This window comes from Drosophila willistoni, unplaced genomic scaffold (assembly GCF_018902025.1).
Source record: "Drosophila willistoni isolate 14030-0811.24 unplaced genomic scaffold, UCI_dwil_1.1 Seg531, whole genome shotgun sequence".
Taxonomy (NCBI): Eukaryota; Metazoa; Arthropoda; class Insecta; order Diptera; family Drosophilidae; genus Drosophila; species Drosophila willistoni.
Genome location: NW_025814459.1, coordinates 191,059 through 206,278, shown reverse-complemented (window position 1 = coordinate 206,278; position 15,220 = coordinate 191,059). Strand labels below are relative to the sequence as shown.

The window sequence follows — 15,220 nt, the reverse complement described above, 5'->3', positions numbered from 1 at the left end:
GGTCTAGCCTAGAAACAAGTATATGTTTCTTTGGTGGTATGCCAACGAGACGCCGCGGTTCCGAAGCGTCAGCCGCAGCAGTAACGTTGGACAAGTCACCCACTGCAGCAGTCAACTTGTTTACGGGGCCCTCAATACTTTTAGAACTATCGGCAATTTCTATTGGAATGGGTAATTGCCCAGACACATCGGACACTACAATAGTCATCGTTTTTAAGAGATCATTCCCAGGTGATACCGGTAATTCATTACTAATAGCATTCACAACCGGGCTCTTAAACGATATCAATTGCTGTACATTAGGAGTGGACGGTGCATGAGACCGGTCGGGGACGATAAGAGACGCTGTCGGATCTACAGATACAGAAACGCCCCAAGGACTGGTTCTTTGACGTTTCGGAGACTCATTCATAAGAATTTCGATTCGGTAAACCATGCCTTACTATTACATAAGCTGAATTCAGTAGTCTTTCCGGATGCTCTGCTTGCTTGGATTTCACAATATCTAAGCAATAGGAGGCAAAGGGTTCTTTTTAGGTCCTCTCTTTCTAAAATCATTTGTGTTGAATCGGAAGTCCCACAGGGCAGTCACCTTGGCCCAATACTATTCACCATTTTTATTAAGGATCTCCCTACCGTTCTTTTAAATTCCAGAGTTCTTATGTATGCCGATGATGTAAAAATGGCTAATCGCATCGTAGACTCTCTTTCATGCCATACCCTGCAAGCTGACCTAATTGCTTTTCAAGGGTGGTGTAGGGCTAACTTGTTATCGCTAAACTGTTTTAAAAGCAAAATTATGTCTTTTTATATAGGTTCTCCCCAATTAACAAGTTACTTTTTGAATAATTTCCCGTTAGAAAGAATTAATAATATTTCGTTGGTTGTAAAAGATTTGGGGATCTTAATAGACCACAAACTTAGTTTTAATCAGCATATATCGACTACTGTTAGTAGGGCTAAGAGTGTTCTTGGTTTTATAAAGCGCTGGTCGAAGGAGTTCAATGATCCATATACTACCAAAATACTTTATACTTCTTTAGTCCGCCCCATATTAGAGTATGGATCTTGTGTTTGGTCTCCTCAATATGAGTTTTATCAAAACAAATTAGAATCTGTACAAAAACAGTTTTTACTCTTTGCCAACTGTACAACTTCCATTTTATTCTAGCCGACTTCAGTTAATTAACCTTCCTTCTTTAACTAATCGTAGAACAATGCTTGGCGTAACTTTTCGTTACAAACTTTTGAATGGTGAGATTGACTCTTCCGAGCTGTTGAGCCAAATTAACATTTCTGTTGCATCTAGAAGGACCCGCAATTTCACACCGCCTATACTTCCCACTTGCACAATTAACTTTTCTCTGCATGAACCTTTTCGTATACTATGTAGTGACTACAACAGACTTTGACACGTTATCGGTTCCGAAACATCGCTTCCGGGTATAAAAATTCGTAAACCTCGTAATTGGTTGTAATCATCTTTATTTTAACCTATCCTGTTTTCTTTTTATTTTGTTACATTTAATATTTTCTATTTCTTTAGTTTAATTTGTGTTTATATGCAGCTGTGTTCACGAAAATAGCAGCGCCCTTAAGCTTTGACTTCAAAGTTGATAAATCATATTAAAAAGACCATAAATGCACCAATCTTTTATAAATTCATAATCTATTATTATATATAATAATATTAGTACTATTTTGGACTGAACAAAGAGTCCAACATTTTCAGAAACGAGCAAGATACTAAAGGAAGGGCATTTTGAGCTGTTCATTAAAATAGCAGTGACAACTAAGAATTACAATCTGTCGATTCTAAATTATTTGAAAGTTTAAATTCAGGTCACCTTTGGTTCTTTGGTCTTAATACTTAGTCCTGAAGCAATTATTGGCAATAGCTGGTTACCACCTGCGACGCACCGACTCCAGCAACGCTGAACTGGGATCTGTAGCCATTTTTTATGGATAACTTCCCAATGCTAAGCTTTATTGGACGGTTTTTTCTTTGTGCCGCTTTTCTGAATGTTTCCCCATACATATTTAATGGGTTACCAATCCGACGACTGAGCTGGCCGTGGCATAACATCGATTCTTTTGAATTACAAACAAATTTTTTGAGCTTGCTCCTATGTTTTGGGTGGTTAGACCGGTGATATGTCCATTTTATTGGCAGATTCCATATGATGTAGGAGAGCTTAACCTTCTTTATGATGTCCACTTAGATATTTCTATTCATATTTTCATGAATCTTATGAATTGGACCAAGTCATTTATATGAGAAACAAGTCTAAATCATGCCGGATTGCTAAACCGTTTTAGCGTGTCGTTTGGGTGGTATTCGGTATATTCTGGGCGACGTACATACTGTTTAGACCCTGCACCACCAAACAGGACTACTTTAAGGACGCCTGGCCCGAAAATATTACGCTACTTTGCAATATGAAGATTCATATGGAGTTTTGTCAAAATACAAACATGATTTACAGGCTTCGAAGTCACGAGTGGGACTTTCCTTTGACTTCGCGATATTAGCTCTTGTTCTAGGAGTCTACGCCGGCAAGTGACACTCCTTACCGATATGATTTGTGTACCATGATCTAATCATGGTTGACAAAATAAGAAGATGCAAACTGATTGAATCTGCTGTACATAACAATGTGACAGTCATCTGAAGTCGTTTTTGCGCGTTTTATGCCACGTTTTTTGTTTTTTTTTTTGTAGGGTAGGGCAGCAGAGACCATCTTTGCAGAAGATCCAACTAAAATTTAGATTTTTTTTTAAGATTTACCTTGGTTTTTAAGGTTTTCGAGCCACTCCGTTTTCTCAGCATAGCAATGCGTTCCTCTTCCGACAACCATGAAAATTTTAGCGTTTCCTGTCTCAAATAATAGTAGAACATAATTATCTAATTAATTACACTTACTACTGACAAATTTGTTAACTTTTTATTTGCTTTTTTCGCAACGAAACACTGCTATTTTTGTGAACAGCGAAATTTGTGGGGTTAACACAAAAATGTGAAAAACAACTTAAAAATTAGTAAAATTAACGGGGTTTTTTCGGATTTCCTATACCTATATACCATTTTACAAAACCAAAGTCAAAAAACTGAATGTATAAAAAGGAATATGTGAAAATTTTTTGAATCTTTGTTAGCATCTAGTGCACTGCTATTTTCATGAACACAGCTGTATGTAATACGACTATGCCTTTAGGTCGGAGTGGGTAGAGGTTGTAACATTAAGTTTACTTAGGGTCATTCGTAACAGGCCCGGGCCTGGTGTCATATGGGCCACTTGTTCGTACTGAGCGTTGTACGACTACGTCTATATAAAAAAAAGCTCCTAAATGGTGATTTTGACACAGCTGAGTTATTGGCTCAGGTTAATCTGTCGGTACCATGTGGACGGAGTAGACATTCTATTATACCATTAACCCTTAGTCGTTGTTCTTCTAACTATGCATGAACCTTTTATGGTCCTCTGGACCCTCGGTCGGTCGGGTGGGAGGTGATCAGCTATCTGCTTGCTCGCGTGTAAAATGTTTTGTCCTGATGTCCTATGGGCTAATTGAACGCACTGCGCATAGTAGCGTCAACGTCCGCTACAGGTATAGGAAGTCAATAAAAGACCAAGTGAATGGTGTGGATTGAAATGGATCACAATGTTCATAAGGTTATGGGATGTGTGTGTTGTCAACGTGACTTTTAATGAGGGCGGTTATACTATCATAGTTGGTCGCGGTGCAGGGTATGATTCTACTTGTTCTGTAGAGGGCGGTGTATCGTGGAGAAACGCGTGTGCTAATTTGTACGACATTCCCATATGCACATAAATATATTCACATAACCACTTATGCACGAACGTAGCATGAGCCAGGGCTAAGCCATAAGACGTATGAACACTGAGCCGGATCTTTTGATTCAAGCGCCCAAAGATACGTATGAGCTTTCGCTTGACAACAGCATAAGAATAGGTATTTAAACATAAGCTTAGTGAAACAAATCTAATAATAACGAATTTGTCTTGCTTTGAATGCGGTGTGGGTATAGCGGAGAAACATGGGCAGAGCCTCTGCTCACTATGAATTAACTCTAATATTGCGCCTGTTTGCATTAACTAAATATATACATACTTTATAAATTTTTACCGTTTTAGCCCTATCAGCTTATCAAAAGTACCTCAAATTTTGCCAAATGTATTGGACCAACCACGACTTTCTTTATGGAATAGGCATTGCATACTTTAAGCTCCGATGCTTTAAGTGGTAAGTTGAATAGTTGGCTTAAACTTTTTTGTTCAACTTTGCCTATTTTTTTCTAGTATAGGGGAAAGTGGGGCTAATCGGCGCATGGGGCAACCCGGCGTAGTCGAATTATCTTGAAATATAATAGCACGATCCAAAAAGTGATAAGTGTCCTAAGATCGCATTTTGGTAGGCTATATTTGGATAATAAACTTAGACGTATCCAATTCGTAGTATCCGAAATTTTTGGGATAATGTAATTTTTAACCTCAAAAATCAATTTTTTTTTCGCCGAGAAATGGATTCAAAAACATTGAATAAATTTTTAATTTTGGTAGATGTTAACTAAAACAGGTTCCGACATGTATTAACTTATGGTGTGCACTTCGTTTTTTTTTTAAATTCACAAAGTTTTAAAATATTTAGTTTGAAATGCTTAAACTAAGGGTAGGGCAAAGTTGATAAAAACAGTACATGTGTCAGAATCAGACGGATCAGAATACTATATCAAATAGCTACCATACAAACGATGAAATAAACAATCATAATTGAAAGTCTAAACCAATCAACATTGTTGGTGGTAAAAAAAGATTTTTTTTTCATAAAACAAGTTTTTTAATATTAAACCATATTTCGTTTTTTTTTTGAAAGATCGTGTTTTTTATATAAAAAACTAGTAAAACGCCGATGCGCTACATTGCCCCGCGATTTTTGACAACTTGGGGTATGTTCGAAAAAACCGCTATAGCTTTGTAACGGTAAATTATATCGAAACGTATCTTTCATCAATAGTTGGACAATGAATTAACCTTTCATTTAAGTGCTCATATGAGCTCCCGATTAGGATATATGAAAAAAAATGCGCCGATTAGCCCCACTCTCCCCTACAACGTGCTGGACCCTTTGAGCACCGACTCCAGCATTTTGAGTTTTTTGGTACATTTGCATTTTTTGTTTTTTGAGCATGTTTTTTCCAATTTAATCTTCTGTCTATCGTGACGTCCAAATATGTGTCGTTGCTGGCTGCCGGATGGATAATCTTCTGAGGGCAAATGTGGTTTGAATTGACTGGTGGTATTTATAGAGTTGCACCATCGTTTGGTCCATGCATGGAATTCGTGTAGATATGTTTGTAGGGCTTCCGTCGCATCTTGTGAAGGGTTGTATGCACTGGAGAGAATAGCCGTGTCATCAGCATACGTCAAAATCATCATGCCTTTGGTTGTGAACTCGGTAGGAGTTGGCATATCGCCTGTGAACAGTGTGTATAAAACAGGGCCGAGTACGCTACCATGTGGAACTCCTGCGCAGGTGGGTTTTAGGGATAAGAATGCGTCTCTAATAACCACGTTAAATTTTCTTTCTCGAAGATATGATGCAAAAAGATAAGAAAACGGTGGTTTGCCATACTCGGCTTTTTAAAAAAGACAGCAGAGAAATATTTCTTTTCTTCGAAAGCACTTAGAATATAATGAACAACCTATAAATACATAACAAATAAAGTGGTAAATCTAAAAGGATCGGTAAATACTTAAACGATAAAAAATTAATTATAGGAGAGCCATTTTGTTGCAAGGTTCTCCGTAAAGTATTCCGTTCTACGGTAATTTGAGACCTCTGATTCCGAAAATGCCTCTTATTATACCCTTGCAAAAAGGGTATATTAATTTTGGTCAGAAGTGTGCAACGCATAGAAGGAAGGAAGGAATTTTTGACCATATAAAGTATATACAGTTGCGAGCAAAAAAATAGTAGCGCAAAACACTTGCCGATATTTATTACTATAACTTGCAAGATAATATTTCAATCTGTGTAAAAACTTTGAGTACCGTTATCAGCAATGTCTAAGACTTGTCCATTACATTTTAACTTCACTTGGAGACTTAACTTTTTTGCTACTTCATTTTTAAGCTTATTTGCCAAATTTAGAGCGAGCAAAATAATAGTAGTGAAGGATCTTTCTTTGCAGGAAACTTAAACTATTGCTAGAAGATTGGTTTATTTTGCTCTATTTGATGTGTTAAATGTTCGCGGTAGAAGATTCATCAAAGTATTCCAATTTGCAGACTTAAATGGGCCGCGGTACTCATATGTTATTTGAGAAGAGGATTCAGATTAGAAACCTTATGGATGAGGGCAAAACTTACATAAAAGTCTGCGAAATTTGTAAGTGCTCCCCAACTGCAGTTCAAAATACATTAAAATTTAAAAAAATATCAGAAAGACGTGGCCGAAAGCTTAAAATATCGCCCGAATTAGAAAAAAGAATAGTACGAGACTCAAGGCTTCGCTCGTTTGCATCTGCTGTGGAGTTCCAGGAAGAGCCTAAAGTGCCGGCCAGTGTTTGGACAGTGCAGTGAGGGTTACCTCAAAATAACCTGAACGCTCGCAGCCCTCGGAAAAATCCGCTTCTCCCACAGAAGACCATAAACGGATGGATTGAATGCTCAAAATTTCACATAAAATCCCCGGGGGAGAAATGGCGCAACATACTGTGGTCAGATGAGTCCAAAATTGTGATGTTTGGACAGAGGTGATCTAGGCTGTATATTCGTCGACAGAAAAACACGGAGTACCGTCCACAGTACACCACCAAGACTATTAAACATGCTAGATGAAGTGTGTTGGTGTCAGGTTGTTTTTCCTAATACGGTGTTGGTCCTATATGCTGCATAGAAAGCATAATGTGTACGTTAAAATTATGGAGGAAGTAAAGGTACCACATAACGACGAGAAAATATCACTTTGTTGGGTCTTTCAACAAGACAATAACCAGAAACACACAAGGAATGTGGCAAAACCTGGTATCGATAATGCTAGAGTAGATTTAATGAAGTGGCCCGCACAGTCGCCTGATCTGAGCCTGATTGAAAATTTGTAGTGCGACGTTAAGAAGGGAGTAGTGGCTGCAAAGCCAACCACTAACAGAGGCCCTTAGACTGCTATAGAGCGTACATGAAAGGCCTTAACAACAGAAAAGTGTCAGAAAATGATAGATACAATGCCGCGTCGCTGCGCAGACGTACTGGGGAACAATTAACATGCCACTAATTATTAATAGGTTGATATTAACTTGGTCTTTATTTTAAAACTATTTCCCTGGAATAAAACCCTATACTATGATATTATGTGCTCTTTAAAATATGTGCTACTTACTATTATTTTGCTCGCCTCAATTTGGAACTATTGACACCAAATCTTGATTATTTTCGAAATATCAAAATGGAGTGGTTTTTTTTGTTTATAATATAAGTAATAACAGACCGAATAATAAATTTGCATACCAAGAAGTCTCAGTCTTGCCCCGATAACATAACTTTCTATGATATTTATAAAATGGGTAAAGCCACTACTATTTTTTTGCTCGCAGCTGCATATTCTTGATCAGCACGTCGAGACGAGCTCAAATAGCCATTTCCGTCCTTTAGACCGTCTGTCCGTCCGTCTCGATCAGCGCAAACTCCTCCTAGACCGTTGGAGCTACAGAGCCGAAATTTTGCTTGTAGGCTTGTATATCCTGCGCAGTTTGTATATCTCGGATTCATATTTGTATATTCGGATCAGACCACTATATCATATAGCTCCCATACGAACGGCAAAGTCACGGACAGTGACTTTTCTCAATAACTTCGTTATTTTCTTAGCTATTGTCATGATATTTATAATTTATATAATTTTGGTGACTGTGCCAAATTTGATCAAGATTGGGTGACTATATCAAATAGCTCCCATAGGAACGATCGGTGGAAAACAGTGACTTTGATCAATATCATCGTAATTTTCTATGCTAAGATTGAAGGCCGTTAGGTAAGAAGACATTTACCAAAAAAGTTGCAGAGGGTATCATAAAATTGGTCAAATGTTTGTAACGCACAGAAGGAGACGTTTCCGACCCCATAAAGTATATATATTCTTGGTCAGCATGAAAAGCTGAGTTGATATAGCCATGTCCGTCTGTCCGTTTGTCCGTCCGTCCATCCGTCTGTGCGTATGCGTTTTACTCAGCCGTCTTAAGAGCTATCGGGCTGAAATTTTTTTTTGGGCTTTTTTATTACCCGGGAAAAATAAAGTATAAAAACCATCAGGATCGGCGGACCACTATATCATATAGCCCTAGAAGAAACATTTTCATAAAAATTGGAGAATGCTATGAAATTTACATATGTGATAATATTGGATCCAGATCCCAAAATTAGAATGTGATCGGGTAAATATAACAAAAGTTACAGTCAATATAATAATCGGCTCTGCTCCCAGCTCTGCCGGCAGCGCTGCTTTCAGTCTACTAGGTCTTTCGTCATCAATAGAGTACATGCATACACACACAGACGCAACGCTACATAAACTGTATGTGAATGCGTGCGTTGCTTTGCTTTGGGAATGTGTAAAATAGAGTGTAAAATTGTTTTGTTTGTATATTGATGAACTGAGTTCCAGGAAACAAATTTTGAATTATTATTACCAAGGACTATATATATCCATAAACTTCGGCATAGCCGATGTTAGCTTCTTTGATATTTTTTCGTTCAGCTCTTGCTTTCAAGATATTCAAGAAAACCAAATTTTTCGATGTTCGGCCATCGAAATATTTTTTTTTTACTGCATCACATTTTCTCTTAAATGTTTCTATTACACGCTACAGATTCCATATAAACTTTAAAAAATTACAAATTGTACAACAGCAACGCGATTGTCGACTCTCCGTTTATCGCAACAACGCGTACTTTTCGGTGGTGTCGCCGACCCCACAAAGTGATACGATTAGCACTGAGACCGAAATCACAATTTAACAACAATTTACCGTAGAGAGTGCAATGTGATTCTCTAGCAATATTATTAACTGGGTCACCGGTTGCATTAGCACTGTCATCTCGTTGACAACGACAACAACAAAAACTACTATGTCGAAAGCAACAACTGCAATTTCTGAAGAAGTATTGATCTGCCTCAAGCCGACAACGCCAACAAACCCAGAGCCAATATTGGCAATTAACTTTACGCCTTCTGTGTAAACTGGAATGCATAGATATATAAAGATACCCAAGTGGAAGCAAAGCCAGCAATTGAAATCGGCTTATAATTCTTTCCGAGCAACAAGATACCCAAAATGGTGCCATCGTTAAAAAGGCTAAATCGGTCAAACCACCGCCACTTTACATTCGTGGAGCCAACTGCACAGCCACAGATTTCGAAACTAGTAGATCTAGTAGGTGCATATAACTTTTTTTAACACCTCTCAATAATGAAATTATAAAACAAATTAAGTGCCAACGTGAAATAGAGGACAAGTTCTCGCTTCTGCTAATACCACTTTTTATACCTACCAACTAAAAAGCAGCAAAGGGCTATTAGTTAGGTTAAATGGGATTGAGTCTTCGGTTCCAATACAAGAAATATCAGACGCGTTGGCCGAGAAAGGGTTTGGGGTTAAGTCCGTTGTCAATATCATTAATAGAAACAAAGTCGCACAGCCGTGTTTTCGCGCTTCAACCTTATGCTTTGACCGCTTTACCCAATGCCCCATTTACAACCCAAGCCAATGCTGATAGACCATACATCATACCTGTTAGAACCAGCTTTATGATATCCTTTGCTAACGTTCTTTCAACTGGCCTGATGGACCAGAACTTGGCCGCCAAACTCTAAGTGGCTTAGAGGCCCTACTGATATCAATTAACCACTTCACTGTAATTTTGTTTGTTTGCTTTTCTTTTTGATTCCGATTCTACTACTAAGCGTTTGCGCGTCTGTTCTCTATAACAGTTGCTTACGTACTATAAAATATCAAAGAAGCTATATTTGGCTATGCTAGAAAATCATAAAAGTTTTTATGATAACCTTTTTAATTAATGGACCTTTAAATGACGTGATTTCGAAAAGAACAAAACAAAATGCGCGTGCTTTGTATGATAAATTTCTACTCCTTTTTATTTTCATTATTTATACTAACGAGCCACGCTCTGGGCTCGTACCCAACTCCACATAGCGCTCTTCTGCGCCAACACCGACCCCCTTAGAGGGCTATACGGCCTTCACCGCTTGAGAGACAGCTCGCCATCGCCTCAAACAGCCGCTGAGACTCTACAGGTCCGGAATCTCCTGGTGCGGCAGTGCCCTAAGCGGTCCTCCGATCAACAGGTGCATGGTTGGCTAATTGCCCCGAGTGGCCTGGTGTATAGGTGTATAGCTTCGATCAAATTGCGAGCATTTTGATAAAATGAGCAGATGTTTCGCATAATCTGCAACAGCAGCTTTTACAAGTCCCTTTTACATTCTAAGAATATGAGCACCACGAACCAGTGTACTCGTGTATAAAGGGAGTCAAACCGTGAAGTTTCTGGCCCGCTTTGGCGCTCTCACGAACCCTTTTCAATAATTTTATGAAATGCCTCTTTTCGCTCTAATGGTGATGGATCACATCATCAAACGCGAATTGGACTTGATGATCTCAACAGGAGGGTTCTCCTCAACCCAAAGAGTCAGCATGACAGCTGATCTTTTCACCTCCAAGCTGCGTTCCTTGTCCGAGAGTTGGACATGTTGGGTGATTGGCCACTAACTTACCGCAAGCACATTGAAGGAAATAAATCACAGCTAAAACTGACTACAAGACGAAAAAAAATATCTCAATCTTGCTGTTACAATAAACGTTAAAAATAAAAAAATGTGGCATACGTTTTCTGATGCTAAATAAAAATTTTTAAAAAATAATAAATCATCACAAAAATTTAATTCGAATTTGTAAGATTTTTGAAGGTTAAATATTAGCTGAAACACAAAAACAAAAACGAAAAAAAACTAATGTCACTTCAACTTCGGAAGCGGGGTTACTGCACTAGAAATGAATAAACAAAAAATTCAAATTTTGTAAACTAGTGTTATACAGCTTTAATGCTAAACTTTTTGAAATTATATTTTTTGTGCAAGAGTTTTGTGCGACCAATTTAAAATTCTGCCTACTTGAAGTTTATATCAGAATATTATGGCAAATTGTCTGTAAATTGACTCGTCCAATGCGAAGTACATTCAATTGGCCCATACATAGAAATAGATTAAAATTAAGCGCTTTCAGTTTGATAATTTTCTTTGTTCACATTAGGAAAAAGAATTTAAACATACAGCTGCGAGCAAAAAAATAGTAGTGGCTTCACCCATTTTATAAATATCATAGAAAGTTATGTTATCGGGGCAAGACTGAGACTTCTTGGTATGCAAATTTATTATTCGGTCTGTTATTAATTATATTATAAACAAAAAAAACCACTCCATTTTGATATTTCGAAAATAATCAAGATTTGGTGTCAATAGTTCCAAATTGAGGCAAGCAAAATAATAGTAGCGCATATTTTAAAGAGCACATAATATCATAGTATAGGGGATTATTCCAGGGAAATAGTTTTAAAATAAAGACCAAGTTAATATCAATTGTATCAATAATATCATAGTATAGGGGATTATTCCAGGGAAATAGTTTTAAAATAAAGACCAAGTTAATATCAACCTATTAATAATTAGTGGCATGTCCATTGTTCCCCAGTACGTCTGCGCAGCGACGCAGCATTGTATCTATCATTTTCTGACACTTTTCTGTTGTTAAGGCCTTTCATGTACGCTCTATAGCAGTCTAAGGACCTCTGTTAGTGGTTGGCTTTGCAGCCACTACTCCCTTCTTAACGTCGCACTACAAATTTTCAATCAGGCTCAGATCAGGCGACTGTGCGGGCAACTTTATTAAATCTACCCTAGCATTATCGATACCAGCTTTTGCCACTTTCCTTGTGTGTTTCTGGATATTGTCTTGTTGAAAGACCCAACAAAGTGATATTTTCTCTTCGACATGTGGTACCTTTACTTCCTCCATAATTTTAACGTACACATTATGCTTTCTATGCAGCATATAGGACCAACACCGTATTAGGAAAAACAACCTGACACCAACACACTTCATCTAGCATGTTTAATAGTCTTGGTGGTGTACTTTGGACGGTACTCCGTGTTTTTCTGTCGACGAATATACAGTCTAGATCCCCTCTGTCCAAACATCACAATTTTGGACTCATCTGACCACAGTATGTTGCGCCATTTCTCCACAGGCCATTTTATGTGAAATTTTGAGCATTCAATCCATTCGTTTATGGTCTTCTGTGGGAGAAGCGGATTTTTCCGAGGGCTGCGAGCGTTCAAGTTATTTTGAGGTAACTCTCACCGCACTGTCTAAACACTGGCCAGCACTTTAGGCTCTTCCTGGATCTCCACAGCAGATGCAAACGAGCGAAGCCTTGAGTCTCGTACTATATTTTTTTCTAATTCGGGCGAGATTTTAAGCTTTCGGCCACGTCTTTCTGATATTTTTTTAAATTTTAATGTATTTTGAACTGCGGAGCACTTAAAAATTTCGCAGACTTTTATGTAAGTTTTGCCCGCATCCATAAGGTTTCTGATCTGAATCCTCTTCTCAAAAGGCATATGAGTACCGCGGCCCATTTAAGTCTGCAAATTGGAATACTTTGATGAATCTTCTACCGCGAACATTTAACACATCAAATAGAGCAAAAAAAACCAATCTTCTAGCAATAGTTTAAGTTTCCTGCAAAGAACTATCCTTCACTACTATTATTTTGCTCGCTCTAAATTTGGCAATTAAGCTTAAAAATTAAGTAGCAAAAAAGTTAAGTCTCCAAGTGAAGTTAAAACGTAATGGACAAGTCTTAGACATTGCTGATAACGGTACTTAAAGTTTTTACACAGATCGAAATATTATCTTGCAAGTTATAGTAATAAATATCGGCAAGTGTTTTGCGCTACTATTTTTTTGCTCGCAACTGTATATATAGAATCCTTAAGAGAGTCTGACACCCTCTGAGGCCGAAAATGAAGCTGTTTTTGGGGAATTAATTGCGCAGGATGTAATAATTGAATTCTCAACATTTTTTTTTATTTGAAAGGTACATTTTCGTACTTTTTGTCAATAGTTTTAAATCAATAAAAATATGCCACCCGCATCCTGGAAAATCCATTGCCAACTCGCCACCCAAAATGGAGAAGGTAAAGTTTTTGCAGCTTTTTGGGAAAACGCGTGATCTCAAATGAAAAAGAAGAACAAAGACATTTGTTATTTTTGGAATTATGTACAGCAGCGAGCAAAAAAATAGTAGTGGCTTTACCCATTTTATAAATATCATAGAAAGTTATGTTATCGGGGCAAGACTGAGACTTCTTGGTATGCAAATTTATTATTCGGTCTGTTATTAATTATATTATAAACAAAAAAAACCACTCCATTTTGATATTTCGAAAATAATCAAGATTTGGTGTCAAAAAATAATAGTAGCACATATTTTAAAGAGCACATAATATCATAGTATAGGGTTTTATTCCAGGGAAATAGTTTTAAAATAAAGACCAAGTTAATATCAACCTATTAATAACACAGGCCGACATGATTTTTGGTGACGTTAACCTGAGAGGTGTTTTTAACTAATTCTGATACGCTGATTCTGGCTGCATACTCAGTTTTTGTTCATCACGTCCAGATTTTGTGAAATTAGGGGATCTAAGGTTGGAAAATAGGCACCCAAAAGTATACTATATATATATAAGTTTAAAACTGTTTTTGTACATTTTTAACGAATTGTAGAATTTCTTGTTTAAGAAAAATAGCTGTTGTTTGCCAACATTACTTATAAACAATTTGTTAGATGCATAAAATTACAATATTTCTTTAAAATTAACAAGTTGCAAATTCTTTGAATCCCTATAGCATACTTTTTGGTTCGAATTTTACTCATTTTGGAACCATATCCAAAGTGCATGATAATATGCATGATAACAATGAAACGCCTCTTTGATTTTGTGTAAATTGCGTTTAAATCATACCTAATATATTAATAGGTTAAAATAATAACGTTTTGAGTATAATAACTTGTTTATATTATACTAGAAAATATTGAACTTGAGGCCATTTTGAATAATTCCAACGTATTTTTTTCGAAATCCTGACGTGATGGGAAAAAACTAAGTACAGGGCCGTGATCGGCACCCCCAAATTACTATAAAAGACCTATTAAACTTGGAACACTTTTTCATGACCTCGAAAATGTCGGCCTGTGTAATTAGTGGCATGTCCATTGTTCCCCAGTACGTCTGCGCAGCGACGCGGCATTGTATCTATCATTTTCTGACACTTTTCTGTTGTTAAGGCCTTTCATGTACGCTCTATAGCAGTCTAAGAACCTCTGTTAGTGGTTCGCTTTGCAGCCACTACTCCCTTCTTAACGTCGCACTACAAATTTTCAATCAGGCTCAGATCAGGCGACTGTGCGGGCCACTTCATTAAATCTACTCTAGCATTATCGATACCAGGTTTTGCCACATTCCTTGTGTGTTTCTGGTTATTGTCTTGTTGAAAGACCCAACAAAGTGATATTTTCTCTTCGTTATGTGGTACCTTTACTTCCTCCATAATTTTAACGTACACATTATGCTTTCCATGCAGCATATAGGACCAACACCGTATTAGGAAAAACAACCTGACACCAACACACTTCATCTAGCATGTTTAATAGTCTTGGTGGTGTACTGTGGACGGTACTCCGTGTTTTTCTGTCGACGAATATACAGCCTAGATCACCTCTGTCCAAACATCACAATTTTGGACTCATCTGACCACAGTATGTTGCGCCATTTCTCCACAGGCCATTTTATGTGAAATTTTGAGCATTCAATCCATCCGTTTATGGTCTTCTGTGGGAGAAGCGGATCGTTCAAGTTATTTTGAGGTAACTCTCACCGCACTGTCTAAACACTGGCCGGCACTTTAGGCTCTTCCTGGATCTCCACAGCAGATGCAAACGAGCGAAGCCTTGAGTCTCGTACTATATTTTTTTCTAATTCGGGCGAGATTTTAAGCTTTCGGCCACGTCTTTCTGATATTTTTTTAAATTTTAATGTATTTTGAACTGCAGTAGCTGCACTT

At 37.6% G+C, this 15,220-nt stretch overlaps 1 protein-coding gene across 3 annotated transcripts in view; it reads left to right on the top strand.

Moving 5' to 3' along the window:
• Nucleotides 1-15,220, top strand: part of LOC6653350 (lysine-specific demethylase 6A) — a 213,256-nt gene that overhangs the window by 19,915 nt on the left and 178,121 nt on the right. For all 3 annotated transcript variants that reach the window (XM_047013058.1, XM_047013057.1, XM_047013060.1), the window contains exon 3: nucleotides 4,158-4,266. In XM_047013058.1, coding sequence (XP_046869014.1) covers nucleotides 4,158-4,266 — 109 coding nt within the window. The remainder of the gene's footprint in view (nucleotides 1-4,157; nucleotides 4,267-15,220) is intronic.